General features: G+C 36.4%; 1 protein-coding gene across 1 annotated transcript; it reads right to left on the reverse strand.

Annotated features, from left to right (window-relative positions):
- Positions 1 to 609: 609 nt before the first annotated feature.
- LOC144435145 (serine protease HTRA2, mitochondrial-like) lies at positions 610 to 17,777 on the reverse strand. The gene is made up of 6 exons (XM_078123712.1): positions 17,230 to 17,777; positions 13,624 to 13,828; positions 11,340 to 11,534; positions 10,902 to 11,049; positions 2,530 to 2,740; positions 610 to 985 (listed from the first exon to the last, which is right to left on the reverse strand). The coding sequence occupies exons 1-6, from the start codon at positions 17,760 to 17,762 to the stop codon at positions 820 to 822; spliced, it is 1,458 nt and encodes a 485-aa protein (XP_077979838.1). The 5' UTR covers positions 17,763 to 17,777; the 3' UTR covers positions 610 to 819.
- Positions 17,778 to 22,589: the final 4,812 nt, after the last annotated feature.

The raw sequence follows: 22,589 nt of genomic DNA on the forward strand, positions 1-22,589 counted from the left end.
ACCATATCATAACCAGGTTATTGTGTACATGTATGTCTAAACATGTTGTTAATTGTTTTGTTCATTTCAAATGTGTATTGGACAACTACTACAGAGAAATGAAAAGTATTCATCTGATTGTTTGATACGGTGTCATTACAGTGTCAATTCTCACCACTAAAACCATTACTGAAGTAAAGATTAGAAGTAAAAACAATAAATGTATGACTCAAACAAATAATATAACTTACCTGTAGCAGCAAGAGTAATAACCACAATATTTATTTCTAATACAATTATATAATGCTGTACGATACAAGTGAAACAACATAAACTAAAGTTTAGCTACACTGGGTGAAAAGATAAATGGTGGCTTAAATCAACTGTTATATGATTCATATTTAACAGATATTAGAGGTATGTAGACTCACCCATCAAGGTCAGTGAGTGCTTGTTTAGTCTACATATTAGTCAGTAGTGAATTATCTTGTTATCATGTCTTGACATCATTGCTATCTCATAAGCTCTGATTATCTTTCTAATGTCACCACCAAATACCAAGGCAATCGGTCTGGTGGCTTTTGACTGAAGTCATTTACACACACACACACGCACGCACGCACACACACATACACACACGCACACACACACACACTATGCACTACTGAACCAGTTTAGTTGTACATAAAACAAGTTTTGTTGTTCATATAAGGCATTACTGAAGTAGTAGGAAATTTCCTTTTTAAATTCATATATGTAACGGCATAATCATGCAGATCAATACAAAAATTCAATGCATTCCAGGAAATTAGATTATTAAACACTGCAGTATGGTTTGGTCTATTCTGCTTCCTCAGGAATAACTTCAACCTTGATTTTCTTATTTTGTCTGATCAGAATCATTTCTAGAACCTTCTTGTTGTTAACAGCATCATAAACATCAGTGGCAGTTTTGACATCTTGACCATTAATATTGATGATGACATCACCAGGTCGAACTCCAGCACTAAAACAAAAACAACAAAAATGTAGAAGACTGTGTGACTACTTGATTCAAGCATTCACAATACTGTACAGATGATGATTGCTTACCTGTAACTTGGTGAATTCATCATTATACTATAGCATTCACAATACTGTACAGATAACATTGCTTACCTGTAACTTGGTGAATTCACCATTACACTATAGCATTCACAATACTGTACAGATAACATTGCTTACCTGTAACTTGGTGAATTCACCATTACACTATAGCATTCACAATACTGTACAGATAACATTGCTTACCTGTAACTTGGTGAATTCATCATTATACTATAGCATTCACAATACTGTACAGATGATGATTGCTTACCTGTAACTTGGTGAATTCATCATTACACTATAGCATTCACAATACTGTACAGATAACATTGCTTACCTGTAACTTGGTGAATTCATCATTATACTATAGCATTCACAATACTGTACAGATAACATTGCTTACCTGTAACTTGGTGAATTCACCATTACACTATAGCATTCACAATACTGTACAGATAACATTGCTTACCTGTAACTTGGTGAATTCACCATTATACTATAGCATTCACAATACTGTACAGATAACATTGCTTACCTGTAACTTGGTGAATTCATCATTATACTATAGCATTCACAATACTGTACAGATGATGATTGCTTACCTGTAACTTGGTGAATTCATCATTACACTATAGCATTCACAATACTGTACAGATAACATTGCTTACCTGTAACTTGGTGAATTCATCATTATACTATAGCATTCACAATACTGTACAGATAACATTGCTTACCTGTAACTTGGTGAATTGATCATTACACTATAGCATTCACAATACTGTACAGATAACATTGCTTACCTGTAACTTGGTGAATTCACCATTATACTATAGCATTCACAATACTGTACAGATAACATTGCTTACCTGTAACTTGGTGAATTCATCATTATACTATAGCATTCACAATACTGTACAGATAACATTGCTTACCTGTAACTTGGTGAATTCATCATTATACTATAGCATTCACAATACTGTACAGATGATGATTGCTTACCTGTAACTTGGTGAATTCATCATTACACTATAGCATTCACAATACTGTACAGATAACATTGCTTACCTGTAACTTGGTGAATTCATCATTATACTATAGCATTCACAATACTGTACAGATAACATTGCTTACCTGTAACTTGGTGAATTCATCATTATACTATAGCATTCACAATACTGTTCAGATAACATATTGCTTACCTGTAACTTGGTGAATTCACCATTACACTATAGCATTCACAATACTGTACAGATAACATTGCTTACCTGTAACTTGGTGAATTCATCATTATATTATAGCATTCACAATACTGTACAGATGATGATTGCTTACCTGTAACTTGGTGAATTCATCATTATACTATAGCATTCACAATACTGTACAGATAACATTGCTTACCTGTAACTTGGTGAATTCACCATTACACTTTAGCATTCACAATACTGTACAGATAACATTGCTTACCTGTAACTTGGTGAATTCATCATCACACTATGAACTAACACACCACTTTGTACATCTGGGAAATTCTGCATTTTTTGTTGCAACTCCCAGATGATACTTGGTGTCAATGTCAACATGGTCAGACCAATATAATGTCTCTTTGATGAAATGGATATCTGTTTGGTGCTATCTTTACCACTACTGCCAAACCATCCTTTGCTCTGCTGGGCCTCTATTAACAAAATGAAACACCAATGGTGTTGTAGTACAACTGTATAATTTGTGGAAAATTTTTTTTATCAACATGCCAATCCTATATATTACCCATGCAAAATGCACTATTACGGTATATGATTGTTACTATGGGTGTGGTCTTGTTGCTATGCATATTTGCAAACATTTTTTTGGATGTTTATTCACTTGCTTGTCCAACAAAGTTGCTATCTTTGTAAATTATACAGGCTCTTGCTAAGGGCATGGTCTTGTTGCAAGGCATAACTTGGTTTTGAAAGCACACTTTGTTGTATATGAAATATACTTGCTGTGCACTTTAATTATATAGCAGATGTTCTGTTTCTGATGAAAGTATTGGTTATGCAATATTGCTGTCATGGAAACAATTATTGTTAATGGTTGAAGTTTATATTCCATGATAAATGCGATATGAGTTATCTGCTGAATGTCAATAACATTACAGTTAAATTGTCATTCATCACACAACTAGCCTGTTGAGTGTTCCTTACCCCATCCCCCTACCAGATAATGGACTATCCCAATCATGATTGGCAATATTAAACTCTCATCCTGATAACAAGATCAAAAACTTAGCAAAATATATGGGGATATTCTAGTCCATATAAGTAAACAAGTCATTGAGAATGACATAGTCCCCGCTATGATTGGGTTTTAAGGAATTATCACTACTCTGATCACGCAACAACACTTGTGAACCTAAATCAAACAGACTTAGATATGTTGTGTCTGCTTGTTGGACATGGAACATGTAAAGGATGGGTCGGATATGGGGGATCATATCACGAAGAAAATGGATATGCACATGTATGTCATAGAACACTGTCCTAATACCAACTTTGAATGAGATCTGTTCAAGCATGTCTGAGTTATGGCTTTGGACATAGAAAATTCGCAAACAAAATGGCTGCTAGGCGGCCATATTGGATCGTATCACGATGAAAATGGATATGCACATGTATGTCATAGAACACTGTCCTAATACCAACTTTGAATGAGATCTGTTCAAGCATGTCTGAGTTATGGCTTTAGACAGGGAAAATTTGCAAACAAAATGGCTGCCAGGCGGCCATATTGGATCGTATCATGAAACAAATTGACGTGCATATGTATGTCATTGTATCTTGCCTCTGTACCAAGTTTGAAAAAAAACGGTCCAGGCATCTCCAAGAAACGGCTACGGACGGACGGACGGACGGACGGACGCACGGACAGACGGAACCCAATCCATAAGTCCCTGTCCCGGACTCCGTCCGGCGGGGACTAACAACTAGCAGTGTATGTGCTGTAATCATGTTTACCATTGTAAACAACTAGCAGTGTGTGTGCTGTAATCCTGTTTACCATTGTAAACAACTAGCAGTGTGTGTGCTGTAATCCTGTTTACCATTGTAAACAACTACTCTGAGCAGTGTGTGTGCTGCAATCCTGTTTACCATTGTAAACAACTAGCAGCGTGTGTGCTGTAATCCTGTTTACCATTGTAAACAACTAGCAGCGTGTGTGCTGCAATCCTGTTTACCATTGTAAACAACTAGCAGCGTGTGTGCTGTAATCCTGTTTACCATTGTAAACAACTAGCGTGTGCTGTAATCCTGTTTACCATTGTAAACAACTAGCAGTGTGTGTGCTGTAATCCTGTTTACCATTGTAAACAACTAGCAGCGTGTGTGCTGCAATCCTGTTTACCATTGTAAACAACTAGCAGTGTGTGTGCTGTAATCCTGTTTACCATTGTAAACAACTAGCAGTGTGTGTGCTGTAATCCTGTTTACCATTGTAAACTAGCAGTGTGTGTGCTGTAATCCTGTTTACCATTGTAAACATGCAACTAGCAGTGTGCTGTAATCCTGTTTACCATTGTAAACAACTAGCAGTGTGTGTGTTGTAATCATGTTTACCACTGTAAACAACTAGCAGTGTGTGTGCTGTAATCCTGTTTACTATTGTAAACAACTAGCAGTGTATGTGCTGTAATCATGTTTACCATTGTAAACAACTAGCAGTGTGTGTGCTGTAATCCTGTTTACCATTGTAAACAACTAGCAGTGTGTGTGCTGTAATCATGTTTACTATTGTAAACAACTAGCAGTGTATGTGCTGCAATCCTGTTTACCATTGTAAACAACTAGCAGTGTGTGTGCTGCAATCCTGTTTACCATTGTAAACAACTAGCGTGTGCTGTAATCCTGTTTACCATTGTAAACAACTAGCGTGTGCTGTAATCCTGTTTACCATTGTAAACAACTAGCGTGTGCTGTAATCCTGTTTACCATTGTAAACAACTAGCAGTGTGTGTGCTGTAATCCTGTTTACTATTGTAAACAACTAGCAGTGTATGTGCTGTAATCCTGTTTACCATTGTAAACAACTAGCGTGTGCTGTAATCCTGTTTACCATTGTAAACAACTAGCAGTGTGTGTGTTGTAATCATGTTTACCACTGTAAACAACTAGCAGTGTGTGTGCTGTAATCCTGTTTACTATTGTAAACAACTAGCAGTGTATGTGCTGTAATCCTGTTTACCATTGTAAACAACTAGCAGTGTATGTGCTGTAATCATGTTTACCATTGTAAACAACTAGCAGCGTGTGTGCTGTAATCCTGTTTACCATTGTAAATAACTAGCAGCGTGTGTGCTGTAATCCTGTTTACCATTGTAAACAACTAGCAGTGTGTGTGCTGTAATCCTGTTTACCATTGTAAATAACTAGCAGCGTGTGTGCTGTAATCCTGTTTACCATTGTAAACAACTAGCAGCGTGTGTGCTGTAATCCTGTTTACCATTGTAAACAACTAGCAGCGTGTGCTGTAATCCTGTTTACCATTGTAAACAACTAGCAGTGTGTGCTGTAATCCTGTTTACCATTGTAAACAACTAGCAGTGTGTGTGCTGTAATCCTGTTTACCATTGTAAACATGCAACTAGCAGTGTGCTGTAATCCTGTTTACTATTGTAAACAACTAGCAGTGTATGTGCTGTAATCTTGTTTACCATTGTAAACAACTAGCAGCGTGTGTGCTGTAATCCTGTTTACCATTGTAAACATGCAACTAGCAGTGTGCTGTAATCCTGTTTACCATTGTAAATAACTAGCAGCGTGTGTGCTGTAATCCTGTTTACCATTGTAAACATGCAACTAGCAGTGTGCTGTAATCCTGTTTACTATTGTAAACAACTAGCAGTGTATGTGCTGTAATCTTGTTTACCATTGTAAACAACTAGCAGTGTGTGCTGTAATCCTGTTTACCATTGTAAACAACTAGCAGTGTGTGTGCTGTAATCCTGTTTACCATTGTAAACATGCAACTAGCAGTGTGCTGTAATCCTGTTTACCATTGTAAACAACTAGCAGTGTGTGCTGTAATCCTGTTTACCATTGTAAACAACTAGCAGTGTGTGTGCTGTAATCCTGTTTACCATTGTAAACATGCAACTAGCAGTGTGCTGTAATCCTGTTTACCATTGTAAACAACTAGCAGCGTGTGTGCTGCAATCTTGTTTACCATTGTAAACAACTAGCAGCATGTGTGCTGTAATCCTGTTTACTATTGTAAACAACTAGCAGTGTGTGCTGCAATCCTGTTTACCATTGTAAACAACTAGCAGCGTGTGTGCTGCAATCCTGTTTACTATTGTAAACAACTAGCAGTGTGTGCTGCAATCCTGTTTACCATTGTAAACAACTAGCAGCGTGTGTGCTGCAATCCTGTTTACCATTGTAAACAACTAGCAGCGTGTGTGCTGTAATCCTGTTTACCATTGTAAACAACTAGCAGTGTGTGCTGCAATCCTGTTTACTATTGTAAACAACTAGCAGTGTGTGTGCTGTAATCCTGTTTACTATTGTAAACAACTAGCAGTGTGTGTGCTGTAATCCTGTTTACCATTGTTATGCAAATTTACTGCAGTTAAAGGTTACTTCAAAGGCTTATTTAAGCCCTTTCTAAGCCTCAGTTTGACAAATAAAGTACATTTCTGAAAAGTTTAGCATTCCCTCTTTCAGAAAATGTGAGAACCTCAAAATTTAGAATTTTCAGTGTCACAGGTGTTTCTGCTTGTGGTGGCAGTTTAAGGCCAATTTCTTTCTCTCTTCATAATATCAGCACAGTAAGAAAGTAATTGGTCTAAAACTCAATCTTTACATACTGATTTTTCCATATTTAGTATTTTCAATTAGTTTTCTCAGGAAAGCTGATATTATCTCAAACTAACTGTCCATAGATGCGTAGAATTACAAAACACTAAAAGTTTGTGTACACCTACACAATGCATTGCATCTGGCTGAAATCTCATGATACGTTAGACTTTAATACTATACTTAAGGACTCCAAAAACTCACAATAGTTGACATCATTGGCTGCCAATTTGGAATATTGCATGCAGTTGTTGTCACTGAAACCTTTGCTATGTATGCTGTCCAACTACTAACTAAAAGTGTTTCAAAGTAAAATGGAGAATATATAGGTATATATAGGAGTCTGTTTTACTTTCTTGATAATGTTGTGAAGAATACTAATCGAATGTAACATAAATTAATAAATGTACAATTGGAATTGTAACTCTGAAAGCTGGTCATTTAATTTCTAATTTTCTGAGATAAATGGTACAGGCGATGGACATGGTGATACTCAGATGTTGTTCTACAATTTACCCTGTTATTGGCTTATGTCTTCAAAAACTCTTCATTCTAAGTAATAAAAGTTGTTCACTACTAACTATGGTTGTCATTCACCATGATGGTAGAAATGATTTTTTTTCTAACCAATGGGGCACTGATGCCAAATTACCCCCAAAACATATCACACACAGAAAAAAGCACCAATGGTATTGTAGCACAGATGTAGAGTTTGAGCAATGATTGATGATGTCATTTTCAGAGGGTTTGATTCTTAGGACACTAGTTGATTCACACCTGTTCCTGTTGTTGATTGTTCATAAATTCTCTGTTTGTGTCCAATCCACATTTGTGTTTATGTTTGAATGCTTGACTTACAGTTATCTTAGTAAAGGGTACTAGTATTTTCATCTGTTGCTGTGGTCTAACAGCTAGAAAACCAAAGGATCACCAAACAACTGTGCATATCACACATGGTTTATGTTCCCCAGGAACAATTTAGATAGATAAGAAACAGGCTTCCCACAGACCACTCATTACAAACATGAACAACACCAGACTCCTGCAGACAAGCAGGCACTGTGTGTGCACATATGTCACCACGGGGGACCATGCAAGTAGACTCAAATTCATATCATCAATTTGGGTAGATTGCAATATACACAGTAAAAGAGATCATACCACTTTGACTCATCAATGAATATGCATGCATTCATGCTCGGAACTGTACTGAAGCAGACAATTTCAAACTTGTAAATTGTTGTGGGCACCCAAATAGTTTTGAAACAAGGCAAAGCAGAATTTGTTTGGCACATAGCTTGAGAGTGGAATGTTGGCAAAGCTGTGGGAAATGACTTACAGAAACTATTGATAGAAGAACTAAGGGCAGTGTCATTTTAAACTGATGCACAAGAAACGTAATTCCTTCATTTCAATTTAATCCCCCTCTCCCTCAAAACAAATTTTTTTTTTTTTTTTGTGTACGATCAAAGTTTTTTTTTTTTTATTCTCACTTAATATTCAAAAAATTTACATAACACAGTATAATAGAAAGTATTCAATCAAAGAGTCAAAGAAAATTTTTTAATTCATTCCAGTACACATAGTGGGAGACGTTTCCCATCGCTCTAGCCTGATAAGCGTCTGTGTTCTGTGTAATTTTCAAAAAAGAAATCAGTCCATTCATACTTGGCATCACTTTTTTACAACGGCAATTAAACAGAAACTTTTTGATCAGTAATAAGAAATAATTCATTGATTTCCAAGTTTTCTTGGACAAATACAGCTCAGAATCTTTTTTTATACCTAGTATAACGTCAAAAGGAGAAAACTCAAAAATTATGTTGCACTTGTTCTGTAATCTAATCTCTACATGTTTCCATAAGTCTAGAACATAATTACACTCAAAAAATAAATGCAGAATACATTCCTCGAAACTACCACAGAATGAACAATTATCTGAGTCAACCTTTCCTTTTATTTTCAAAAATTTGTTAGTGGTAAGAATTCGACTGAAAATTCTGTATTGAAAGTTACGCAACGTACAGTCCTTTGTAATGATAAATGGCAAAGAGAAATACACTTCAGAGTCAAAGTTCCCAAATTGGCATTCCCACTTTTGTTTACAAATCATCGGTTTCAAGTGTTCTGTTGAAAATATCTCGAACAGTAAAGCATAACTTTTTTTACATGACCCATTAGACAAAAATATATTAGGAAGTATGTCATTTTCTCGAGTAAAAGGTGACCGGCGCAGTTTTCTTAACCAAGGTCTAGGAATTGCATGTACTAATCCCATGTATTTGAGACGGTTCGGAGTAAAACTATATTTATCTGATTATCACAAAAACCCTGAAATGTCAATAAAGAGCCAGTTCCATCCAAGAGATCAGACAAATATTTGACTCCTTTATGATACCAAGTATGATAGAACACTGTGTCATTATTCACCTTCACTTCCGGGTTAAACCAAATACATTCTGGGGAAACACAGTCAGCAGGTTTCTTATATTGTAAAAAATTTGTTAATGTGAAATGGGAAAATGAACAACCTGTCCCATGTAACTACTTCATGTACCATAACATTGATAAATACAACAAACTCAAGTGCTATTCAAATTATTATTTAAACATTTTACTTTCTCTACAAAACATATTTTCAATGGGAAATTGCATAATACCAGTTCTCATGCTTTTATAGTTTTCATGTTGTTCTGTTGTATCTACTCGCACATTTCCATAATTTATACACATTGACAGCTCAGGTGAACCATCGTGTAGGGTCTATGGGTAAACATACACTGCACCATGACAGTGATGAACACATTGATGACAGCTTTCACATGTTTCAACTATCACTGGCAAAAATGTACAAATATGTTTGGAATTACTAAAACTATTGCTGAATAATTATTTCAGATGATCAAACTTTTGATTTTCACATTAACAGAATGATTTAATCAACATCAGTCGAATCGGTCAATTTGTTGTCAATGCCAAAATAAACGTTTACAATAAACCAAGCTATCTTAGTATCTATGCGAGACATCCCATCGGTAATTTCTGGATTTTCATTCATATGTTTCACATTATATACCAATGTGGGCTAGTTAAGAATCTTCGTGTAGGTGGATTTTGGCAATGTCCCCTCTACATAGTCTATTCAAATCAATTATCATGAAGGTCCTAGAAAAGTTGCAACTACAACTGAATGCTTGGCTCATCACATATACTTAGTTATCTTTTGTTGACAAGATCACGTCGTTACCTACGTGGTAAAGTGCAGTGTTGTTTATATTTGTGTACGACGAATCTCATCGTGTCTAAACAGCAAACACGTCTACAATTTGGCATCAGGTAATCATCAAAGCTATGTCAGATATTATTAAACAGAGAATTGCAGGTACAAGTAATGAGGTAATGTCTACAATGAGTGTAACTCCTTGTTTGAGCTAATCACCCATATTTTGTTTGACCATTAAAGTTATAATTTATTTAATGAAAATCATATGAATTTACATCGTTCAATGTGAGAGTCAGTGTGTTGTAAGCATGCATAGAGGTCTTTTGATTGGAAAGATGACTGTAAAAAATCCAATCCCCATGGATTCCAGGCTAGGAGGTCACATAACTTTGAATCAATACACTTGTATATGTCAAAATCTGAGCCTGCAATGGATGACTTTCAATAGCTTGTTTGTTCCAAGGACGATGTGTCAAACTGAAATGTAAAAGACTATTACCTACATCACAGACAGGAAGAGACAACTAAGAAACTACACTCACTGTCCATTATTTCACTGTTGCTGTGGGAGGGGTCTTGTTGCTATGCATGTGTCCATATATTTGATTGTTTATCCACTTGCTTATATATCTCTGTTATCTTTGCAGACTATACAAGTATTTAGCTGTTGCTATGGGTGTGGCCAGGCATATATATGTCAAATGTTTCAATGTGTATCCACTTGCCTACCAATCCATTCTAAAGTTTGGATGGGCAGACTAGATGGGCAGCTTACTTACTTTCCAGTTCAAGCTTTTCAACTTTCATTAGGAAGTCCTTGGCATAGTCAATGGGAATGGCAAATGAGATACCAGCTGTAACCTTCATGGTGTTGATACCAATGGCTTCACCATCTAAATTAACCAATGGACCCCCAGAATTACCAAACTACAGTGGTACAAAAACAACATACATGTACAGTCATGCATCAGTAACAAGTATCATGCCTTCATTAAACATGTAAATGTGTGGGATGGCAATTTACAAATTGGAATCTAAGAATCCATACAATTAGACTAAATGTACAATTCCTTTAAAGACAAGCCATTCTTCATTTTGTTGCAGTTTGTAAAATGTATTTCCATTGCTGTAAGGATATCAGGATTTACCACACTACCAGAATCTTCAAAGTTATAATATGAGTAAATAGTAAAAGTGTATTTTCATGTGATACGTACATTTATTGATGCATCTGTTTGTATGTAATTCATATCCTTATTTCTTAGTCCAAGTTCCCTGCTACCTCTATGAACGGTACTGACAATACCAGATGTGATGGTATTACTAAGTGACAAAGGACTACCCATTGCAATCACCCATTCACCAGGCCGTAACTCACTTGATGTCCCAAGTCTCATTGCTGGCAGTTGACCCTGCAGAAAATGACGATGTTATAATTTAATCACACATTAATGTACAGTTTAACATGCTTTCTAGAAAACTTCATTTCTGTGTGACTGACATATGAAATGGAAGAAAATTTGGAACCAGAAGATAAAAATCAAGGTCAAATGTAAAGATACTAACAGAAAGGTCATATCTGATCATATTGGGAAAATACTTATTAAATTCATTGTGTGTATCGTTTTGTTCTTAAACTCCTGTGCAAACTGTGGATGCATTACAGAGTACGACCACCACTGAGTGATACATGCAGCAACATATACTGCAAGTATGTATGGCCCTTGGCATATCCTACCAGACGTCAACTAAATGCCTTTGGTAAAGGTTGTTGTTCTTTTAACATTTGTTGTTTAATGCATTGTTAAGATATAGGACACATGTCTTTTGTAATCGTCAATGTACATGTATGCACTATACTGTACAATATTTTACCCACAATGCTCCTTGATTTGTATGGTTGGACATTATCTCCTTGAAGTCAGTGTAATGGGGGGGGGGGGGGGCTTTGTAAAAATATTTTTGACATTTGCAAAGCATAGAATTGCCACTGATGAGTTTTTGAATACCCATTTTCATCAGTTCTAATATGAATGATTGATTGTAGGAGACAGCAATTTTAAAAATTTGCAACATATCTTCTTGAAAGACGTTCAGAATTTTTGTAAAGAAACTAAGGAAAATATATGCACCTGTTATGACTCTACCAAAGATATAGATTACTCTGAATATGTATAACAAAAGAAGTTTGCATATTAAAACTCTTAGTTAGATAAACTTTGACATTAAAAAGTGTTTTATTCAAAGTACATGTTTAATTAGGCTGTTAGTACATTTTTATACAAAAGTTAGAACTTTGTTTTATGATTGCTAAGTGTACTTTTGTTACACATAATTTAAACGTAATTATTGTGCATAAATTAAATGTTGAAAAATATGGATTACTGAGTAAGTTATAAAATGAGGAACCTCCAAGCACACCAATCAGGGAGTTGTGGGTAATATATTATACAGTACACCAGTCATCTGAAATTGAAGCAAGCATTTAGATCACCAAAAAAATCATCTATTATGGAAGTGACTCAACGAAATTAAAAATAGCACAATGGTGTTGTAATATAACTGTACACTTTACTTTTTGTTACAGTTGTTTTGTTTTTTATTTCGTTACTTTGTGTTATTTTTTTTTTAAATGTCACAAATCCATATGCAGATCCAGCCCTGTTATTACCTAGCAATATACACCGTCATTTTACTGTTGGGGTGGGCAGTATCTTAGCTGCATGGCAATAACATATAAAGTTTGAAAGCCATTCACTTGCCAAACCATCCATGTTGTTGTTTTTTGCAATATACATATTAAGCATTTCATTGTTGCTATGGCCATGGGCTAGTTGCTAGTCATATATCATTATATGTATTCATTTGCTGAATGTTTATCCATTTGCCTATCCAGCACTGTTGTTACCTTTGCCATATACATTGTCATTTGGTTGTTGTTATGGGCGTGGTCTTGTTGCTAGGCATATTACATATTTTTTTTGAATGTTTATCCACTTGTCTAGTTCCTATCTTTACAATATACACCATTAAATGGCTATTGCTATGGCCAAACATATGTTACAATACAGCTACATACATAACCAACCCCTGTTAGCACAGTGCCCATATTAAAGTTAGCATGTACATTATTGGCTATTGCTATGGCCAAACATATGTTACAATACAGCTACCTACATGGCCAACCCCTGTTAGCACAGTGCCCATATTAAAGTTATCATGTACATTATTGGCAATTGCTATGGCCCAACATATGTCACAATACAGCTACATACATGGCCAACCCCTGTTAGCACAGTGCCCATATTAAAGTTATCATAACTATTGCTATGGCCAAACATATGTTACAATACAGCTACATACATAGCCAACCCCTGTTGGTACAATGCTCATAAGTTATAATGTACATTATTGTCTGAAATCATCTTGAATGATGTATAACTGTCCAGAGTAACTGTCTACATGATATGTACAATGCTCTATTGTTTGGTCTACTCTTACCTGGGCTTCAACTTTAATAGTTGCAATATCTGACACTGGATCTATAGCTGTAACTTTTCCATCCAACACCCTTCCATCATGCAATTTCACTTTCACTGATTTCCTATTGGCTACGACATGAGCATTTGTTAATATCAGTCCATCTGGACTGATAATGAAACCAGATCCATTAGCTGTTGGTATATCTCTTCCAAAGAAAGGGTGTCTGCAGAGAAAAGATAAGGATTTCATAATGAAATGTGTTTTATAGGACAAAGACTATGTTAAGTTTCATTCATGGTTGATCACTGAATTGGCTTTACAAAAGAGATTTACATAACATTAGGTTTTCAATTGTCTGCATAAAATGGTAATCATTCTAATCTTTTCATACAATTTGCAAATGACTGGCTTTCTTAAAGCATTTAGTTTTGTATAAAGATTAAAGGCACTGAGGAACAACAGAAAATTTAACGTTACATCTTTTGGTGTTAAGTTTGTTATTATGTTGTCTCAGTAGGATCCTACAAAGAAAAATAGCAACAATGGTGTTGTAGCACAACTGTATTTGGCTGTTGCTATGGACATGGTCTTGTTGCTAGGCATATTTGCATACATTTTTGGAATCTTTATTAACTTGCCCACCCTTCCCGCTTTTCATCTTTGCAATATAAATCATCATTTACATGTAGCTGTTGCTATGGGTGTGGTCCTCTTGAATTTTTGAATCTGTATTCACTTACCTACCTATCCCTGTTATCTTTGTAATATGCATAATCATTCCACTGTTGCTAAGGCTGTGGTCATGGTTGCTATGGCCACTTGTGTCAAAATGTTTTCAACAATAATTGCAGAATAATACCTCCAGAAACATCTCTACCAAATTTCATCATGCAGTATCAAGAGATAGGTTTTTGACCAAAATTGAGATTTTTAGACCTAATTTGCATATCGCTGATGGGATCATCACATTGTGAATGCAGCTCCATCTTCATATGCCTAGATGCATCCCCATTAAATTTCAGCCCAATCTGCTCAATAGTTTTGGAATTATAGATTTTTGACCAGAAAGACACATCACTGATAGAATCATCATGTCATGAACAATTCTTAAGCTAAACACATCTGAGAATTTTCCTATTAAATTTCAACCCAATCTGCTAAATTATTTTGGATTTATAGATTTTTGACCAGAAAGACACATCTTTAGCCCTAATTTGCATATCACTGATGGGATCATGTCTTCAACAATTCTTGAATAAGTTAATATAAACGCTCTGAAGAACGTTCCAAACAAATTTCACACTGATCTGCCCTGTAGCTTTTTTGACCAAAAAAATCACATTTTTTGACCAAAATCACACACCAGTGGTAAGACCATTTTGATTTGAACAATTTCCCAACTGACATCCAAGGCAATATATCCACCAAATACCATGACAATTGGTCCAGCAGTTTTAATGTAAGTTCTAGTTTCACAATACAACAGAAGTCTATTCAAAAAAGGAGGTATGGGAGCATGCATCAGATTATGAGAAGTCTACATGCTGTCTATGTCATCAAATCTCTTCTCACAATGATCTTGCTCAACAAGAAGCTAAGATAAAATTTCAAATTCAAACAAAGCCACCCACACAGTAATTAACATCAAGTCTTTGTTAATCAATCACAGAACTGTACCTAATCAATATATAAGTTCGTGTTTATTGGGGCAATTACATAAATTCCAAATAAGATACATTTGCGATATCAGGATTGCTGCACTCCATGTTTACATTATTCTAATGCACAGTCAATGTAATGCCTGAGGGACCCCACCTCGGGCGATATGGGACAAATGTGGGCGATTAGACTGCCTCATATTGACCTCCCTAGTCATTTTCAAGCGCAATAACTATGCATGTGCACTTACGTCCATCGCTTGTCCTTGTCACTGTGTATGACAATAATTTGTGTGTATGACAATAATTTGTGATTGATGCCTGAAATGTCGATAGCCAAATACATAAATGATTTTCATCCGTCGTTTGCTCTCATTTTGAACGGATGTTCCAACGACATTTTTGCACGTGAGAGTGACATTTTGACTTTCAGACGTACTAGTATATATATTCACGATGCGGCATCTACATGATCCAGCACTAAAAAAAACTCCAGGCCACCTCTTTAATATCGTGATAAAACTTAAAAAATGTTTGGTCATGTTGGCAGTGCTTATATTTTTCATACAAGCCGTCTGCTAAAATGTATTTTAAATGTATTGTGTGATGTCAGTCAAGAATATAGCCAACTGAAATCCAGAGTCGATATGAAATATTTCACTCTCTCTCGATTGTAAAAACATATTTTCTTGTTCATAACAAGTATTTTTGGTGAGGTCAGAATGTCATCGTTTCCAGTCACTGTGGTATTGCAGACACTACATGCATGGCCATGTAAATGATGTAGTATAGTTGTGATGCGTACATTCTTGGTAATAGAAAGCTTAGCACAAGACTACGTACCCTGAGATGCTACTATCCCGATCCATTGGAGAAAAGCAACAAAATCTACCAGGAAGTTGGAACTATAAATGTATTGCTGAAGATGTACTATAAATGTATTGTTACAATAAAAAACAATCAAGAGAGTGGTTGTGTGTCAGTCAGAATTTTTGAATGCCCCACCAATTGGGGTGGGGGAAATGTTAGGAGCTTTACTTGTTTTAGGTGGGGATTTTCCAGAATGTGTTGGCCCAGAGGGTGGGGCATTTGACAAATTTTATAAGACTAATTTCCAAATCCCCCACTATGCCCCAAGGTGGGGGGGGGGGGGGGTTAGTCTTGCTGCTAGACATTCGGGCTTTCTTTCGATACTATAAGCGAACGAAGTTCGAAGTGAGGGCTTGCCCGAACAGTCTAGCAAATGTCATTTTCAGACTGGCCATTCCATTGAGATAACATTAAGCGGTGGATTGGGCCATGTATGCATACTTTAATATATTCAATCTCTGCATGCAAGCGTTGACAAACACACTTATGTCATTATGTCTTATCGGTTTATGGTAATTGTGAGTTTGATGAGTGTGTAGACGTTGTCATTCACACATTTCAGTTAACGCATGTAGACGCAAACGCGTCCTGAAACAGTCCTGAAACCGTCCTGACTTAGGAGACCTTTGAGAGGTTTCCTGAAACCCTCCTGACTTCGTCCTATGTACTGTCAGGACGGAATGCGCGACATCTACGCTGTAACCTTCCTACGTGTAGACACAAATCTATCCTACCTGGGGTAGGACTTGGGACTGCCAAAAGGTAGGACGACCTACGTGTAGATGGGGCTATTGACTCGTGCATAACAGTTAATGCGAATGGTTTCCTCATTTCCCAGAGCAATTTTTGGTTCATGATTTCTCATTGAGATAGACGGGATAAAGTGAGATCTTGAGATTCGAAACCATGGATGTTCAGTCTTATCTATACAAGTAGTTTACAGATAACGAAGTGAAGTCAGTGAGGTGCTTAATAATAACATTCCCTTACTCTTACTTAGCATGTCATCAGCAAGCCAATCTAAATGAGGCTCAACTGTGAAGTAATACGATAATCACCAGTCACGCATCATTGTTTAAACATTTCTAATACATACCTATCGTGTATTTCAATGTAAACCAGGGCTGGCAGTGAATTTTCCACTGTGTCTGCGATGAAATTGAATCTCTTGGAGCGTAGTGGTTGCACTGATGGTACTGGTTTATCATGTGAAATCTGTGCGGCTTTGACAGATGGGACGAGTGACAAGATGCTCGTCCCTCTCCAAGTGTCTATATTTGATTCAGAGACTGCGTTAGGATCAACACTGTGTCGATTTTTTCCTCTGGCTTTCTCGGCTGCTCTCATTTCGTGTCCCTTTCTCTCTCGCCGTGACTCCCTACTAAGTGTGAACCACTTCGTCAGAGGTTCCACTGAAAAGTACCCGATAGAACAAGCCAATACAAACTGTCCGATGGTTTTCCAATAAATCTTGACATTTTTGTATTGTTGTTGCTTGGTGATAGTCCGTACAATGATGTGACTGTGAGGTGTGAATGCTTGAGGTTGGGTGAAACGTGCAAAAATTATTACGTTGCGGTGATAATTTCTCCCAAGCTGGAAAAAGTTACCGAAACACGACGAAGCCATTCCGAAAACACGGAAGCAGACGTCCAGATACAATGCGCATGCGCATGGTAATCGATCCAAACTCTATCCAAACTTAGAGGGCGTCATTTAAAATTATTTGTAGGACCCGCAAAGAACTAATATTATCATGATTATACAAGCTTGGTTTAGTCGTGTGACCTCGTGTCAAATTAGAAAATAACCAGATTTAAACTGAATGCCTCCCGTGAGGGTAAAACCATAGATTTTTGGTCCTACGCATATTGTTGGAATGCCAAATTCTGAGCTATAGCATTATTATACATTATTACCCTTTAATTGGAAAATTAACAATTATGTGATGAAACTATGTGAAATTTGAAGCTTACATAGTTAGCATATTGCCTTCTGTATATCATCAATGCATGTACAAAATTATCTGAAATTTAAAGCATTTTAAATATCTTGCCTAATTATCAAAAGTGATTATTTATGCAAATTACACGCCACAATAAAAAACTACATAAACTACATCAAAAACATGTGATTTGTTATGGTTGATGTATGTACCAAGTTATATGAAATTTCAAGTAGGTTGCGATCTTAAGATATAGCCTAATCACAATAAATCATTAATTATGCAAATTACTTATTAAAACTAAATACTTTGACAACGGCCTTTATAGGACAGGTGTGCTTATTAGGGTTGGTGTATTTACCAGATTGGGCATTCTAAAGATATACAGCTCAATTACTGCAAATTATTAATTATACACATTAGTCATTAAAACTTCATACGACACATGTGCGTTCTTATGGTAAACGCATGTACCAAATTATATTGAATTTGAAGTGTGCATTCTTAAGATATAACCTAATTACTAAAAACCATCAATTATGCAAATGACTAATTAATGTTCATTGGGTATTTACCAAAACCTAATCAGTTCTTGTGATTAGCATATGGCAAGTTTCATTAGAATCGATGCTATCTAACATTTTGTATTTGAACATATTGACTGTTCCTGTCAGGCTCTATGTATATGTAATATATTGCATTAAAAAAACAACGTTTTTTGATGCGTATTAAATATATGTTTAAGTTTCGAGTTATAGGCAGAGTGCTTATGGAGCTTAATCCACGCCAAAAGTCGAACTCGTCAAGTGATAAGTCAAGTACATCAAGTGACAAGTCAGGTACACCAAATGACAAGTCAAGAACGTGAATTGACATGTCAGGTCCGTCAAATGACAAGTAAGGAACGTCAAGTGATACTAGTAAGTCAGGTCCGTCAAGTAACAAGTCAGGAACATCAAGTGACAAGTCAGGTCCGTCAAATGACAAGTCAGGAACGTCAAGTGATAAGTCAGGTCCGTCAAGTGACAAGTCAGGAACGTCAAATGACAAGTCAGGAACGTGAAATGGTAAGTCAAACTCTTGACGATGAATCAATCTGTACAACTACCAAACTGTGTACATAGTTGAAGTTCTTGGTACCCCTTAGTATGGTTGATAGTCAACCCAAATACGTCACGACGCGTCATGCCCTACGTCATATTTCGTCATGCAAGGTTTCCTCAGATTCTAATTAGTAAGCTAGGGATGACAACGGTGATCGCTTCTTGAGCGCATGTTAAAACAGAGGAAGTAGTTGCACACAACGCATAATAAACTTTTAAATGGGCGATAGAGGTGTGTTTTTGTTTTGTTTATTTGTGTGCTGTTGTGTTTGGCTGATGATGTAATAAACTAGCCATGGTGATCTAAAGTTGGATCTTTTATGTCTTTCAAATTTGACAAGGGCGATCCTTTGTTGCTTATAAACACAATAAAGGAATAACACTCTGGGTTAGATTCAGAGTCGATATATTCACATGATGTATGATGGAAGGAAACAAGAACTACGTGATTTATCACAAAAATAAAACAAATGCATCCACATTCAATTTTCGTTTGAATGTTCACATCATGAAATAACATATCTTCAGAATTTACTGCAGGTAACACCTATCTTCAGTAATGAGGTGGATGTATACACGCATGCTATGGCGTTGAATGCCTGCCAATATTCGACTATATGCAATACTGCAATGACTATATGCAATACTGCAATGACTATATGCAATACTGCAATGACTATATGCGATATGACTACATGAGATGATTACATGCGATATGACTACATGCGATGTGACTACATGAGATGACTACATGCGATATGACTACATGAGGTGACTACATGCGATGCGACTACATTAGATGACTACATGAGATGACTACATGCGATATGACTACATGCGATGACTACATGCGATATGACTACATGAGGTGACTACATGCGATGTGACTACATGAGATGACTACATGCGATATGACTACATGAGATGACTACATGCTATACTGCGATGCGAGATGATGACATGATATGCGGCGATTTTGTAATGACGTTATGCCATTCGTAGATTATTCAATATGAATAAGGGGTAGACCATTCGATATCCTGGGGGGCTTTGAAGATTGGTGGAGAGTCATTATTTTTTTTCCCACCTGCTTGCCTGAGAATTATTTTTTTCTCCTTCGCCTATGCTGGCAACTTTTTTTTTCTTTGCTTTTCTGAGATATCCGTATTTTTTTTTTACGTCAATGTTGAACACCTACATTTGTTGCCACAATTTTCTGTTTGGTTTTGGCACACGGTAATAGAGAGAGTAAAAAGATGTTCTATGACACACATATTATATTTAGAAAACTACATATTTCATACATGTTTGATTTTCAATTAAATAAACATCGTTGACAGTTTTTATGCCATGGTATGGTGACGCACTGAAAATACAAATCGGAAACTTGATTGGTGAGCTCAAACATTCAGATAGACCAGTCAGTTTCTCAAGCTTGGGGGATGGGGGGTGTCAGTGGTTTTTTTTCCATTGGGCCGACAAAAAGTCACTGACCCCCCTGAATAAAGTTTCATAGCATCTGACAGTAAGTTGTAGAGGGAAGAGCTTTGAGACTGGGATATGTCCACCTCTTGTGTGTTATTGTGTGTGTGAATGGGGGGGGGGGGGTTTCTAGGGTTCTACAAAACGGCCTGGAGGATTTTTACTTCTAAAGGCAATGTTTAGGCTATTCACAGACACTTTCAGACAATAATTTACAAGCTTTACAAGGCAGCTCTAACATGTAAAAAGCAACTACATAAGGTTGAAACATGTTTGAAATAAAGTTCCATAGCATCTTGACAGTAAGAGGTGGAGGGAAGAACTTTGATTTGAGGCTTGGACATGTCTACGTTTTTTTTTACCAATTTTGGTGAATCTTATTGTTGGTTTAACGAATGAGTGGCCTCTGAGGTGATGGAGTGCAAGGGGTCCCCCCGCCAGATCTGCAGTTTTTTGTTTCTATTTAGGCAATTTTTAGGTTATGCATAGCCTCTGAGATATATATTGCCAAGCATCGAAAAGCTAAAGTAAATATAACTTTTTACATAAGTTTTCCATGTTATAAAAGTGGGCCTGTAACATTGGTATAGGGGCATTGATATTGCATGTATAGTAAAGTTACTGATGTGTTAGAGCACTTTAGGAGGTCATACCTAGTGTACAATAGAAACTTGAATTTGAGTTGTGGTGTCGATACATGTAGTGTCTGAAATAGGAAGTATAGCATCCCTTTTGACAAATTCATACTGAAGAGACTAGAACAATTTAGATTAAGTTCTTTTATAAACTATCCAATAGTATGAAGGTTACCATTACAAAACCTTCAAGTTCACTTTTGCCCCAAAGTGTAAGATAAGTGAAGCACTGATTGTGAAACAGCCAAACACTTACATTGCATGTTCTGTAACTAGTGTGGTAGCTAGGTAATACATGTATTATATGTATAATGTTATGTATAGTTATTTATGAACCCTTACATGAAGTAATATTTAAACCATTTACGAAAGAAACAGAGAAAAGAACAAATATATATATATGTACCACATGCTAACGAAACTGACTGGTACCTGACATGTGTTTGAAACTGTTTGTCATGATTTGACAAGTGTCCTGGTTGGAGAGGTACGAGCAAGTTGAACAGTATACTCGAACCTGTGCATCATTTCCCTGCCAAGACATTTTTTTTTCCATAACCCTCTCATATCCGGATTTTTTTTCAAGCAAATCCATTTGGCATCTTTTTTTCCCCGAAATCTTCCAAGCCCCCCCCCCCGGATATCAAATGGTCCACCTCTTACCACGTGCAACGGTGCAACATGCTGAGGAGTACTCCCTAGCCTGTTTCATATCAATACTCGTATTATGCGTATTGAATAATCTACGAATGGCATAACGTCATTACAAAATCGCCGCATGTCACCATCTCGCATCGCAGTATTGCATATAGTCATCTCATGTAGTGATGTCGCATGTAGTCATCTCATGTAGTCACATCGCATGTAGTCATCTCATGTAGTCATATCGCATATAGTCATTGCAGTATTGCATATAGTCATTGCAGTATTGCATATAGTCATTGCAGTATTGCATATAGTCATTGCAGTATTGTATTTTCGAATATTGGCAGGCATTCTACGCTATAGTACGTGTACGTTATAGAATGACTGGTACAGTGATGTCAATGAATGTCTTCAACATTTGTGCAGAAGTCACCAAAGTATTAATGTAAGAATCTCTAGTTAATCGATTCATTTTTTCTTGTTCAGCACATATTCAAGTCTTTATTCAGACGTGAGGTATATTTGTTTACTTGATAAATGTAGTAAGAACAGTTTGAATTCTAAAGGTACTAGCATTAATATTCCATTTTATGTTAGCTCAGAAGAAAAAACAATTATACATTTGCATGTACCAAAATAAAATGAC

This window comes from Glandiceps talaboti, chromosome 5 (assembly GCF_964340395.1).
Source record: "Glandiceps talaboti chromosome 5, keGlaTala1.1, whole genome shotgun sequence".
In the NCBI taxonomy this organism is placed as follows: Eukaryota; Metazoa; Hemichordata; class Enteropneusta; family Spengelidae; genus Glandiceps; species Glandiceps talaboti.

Excerpts from the sequence above, each read along its gene's own strand:
- LOC144435145 (XM_078123712.1), bottom strand. The coding sequence starts at position 17,762 with ATGGCTTCGTCGTGTTTCGGTAACTTTTTCCAGCTTGGGAGAAATTAT. Across the intron at positions 11,535-13,623 it reads CTATTAAAGTTGAAGCCCAG|GGTCAACTGCCAGCAATGAG; the intron begins GTAAGAGTAGAC and ends CATTTTCTGCAG. Across the intron at positions 11,050-11,339 it reads AAACAGATGCATCAATAAAT|TTTGGTAATTCTGGGGGTCC; the intron begins GTACGTATCACA and ends GTACCACTGTAG.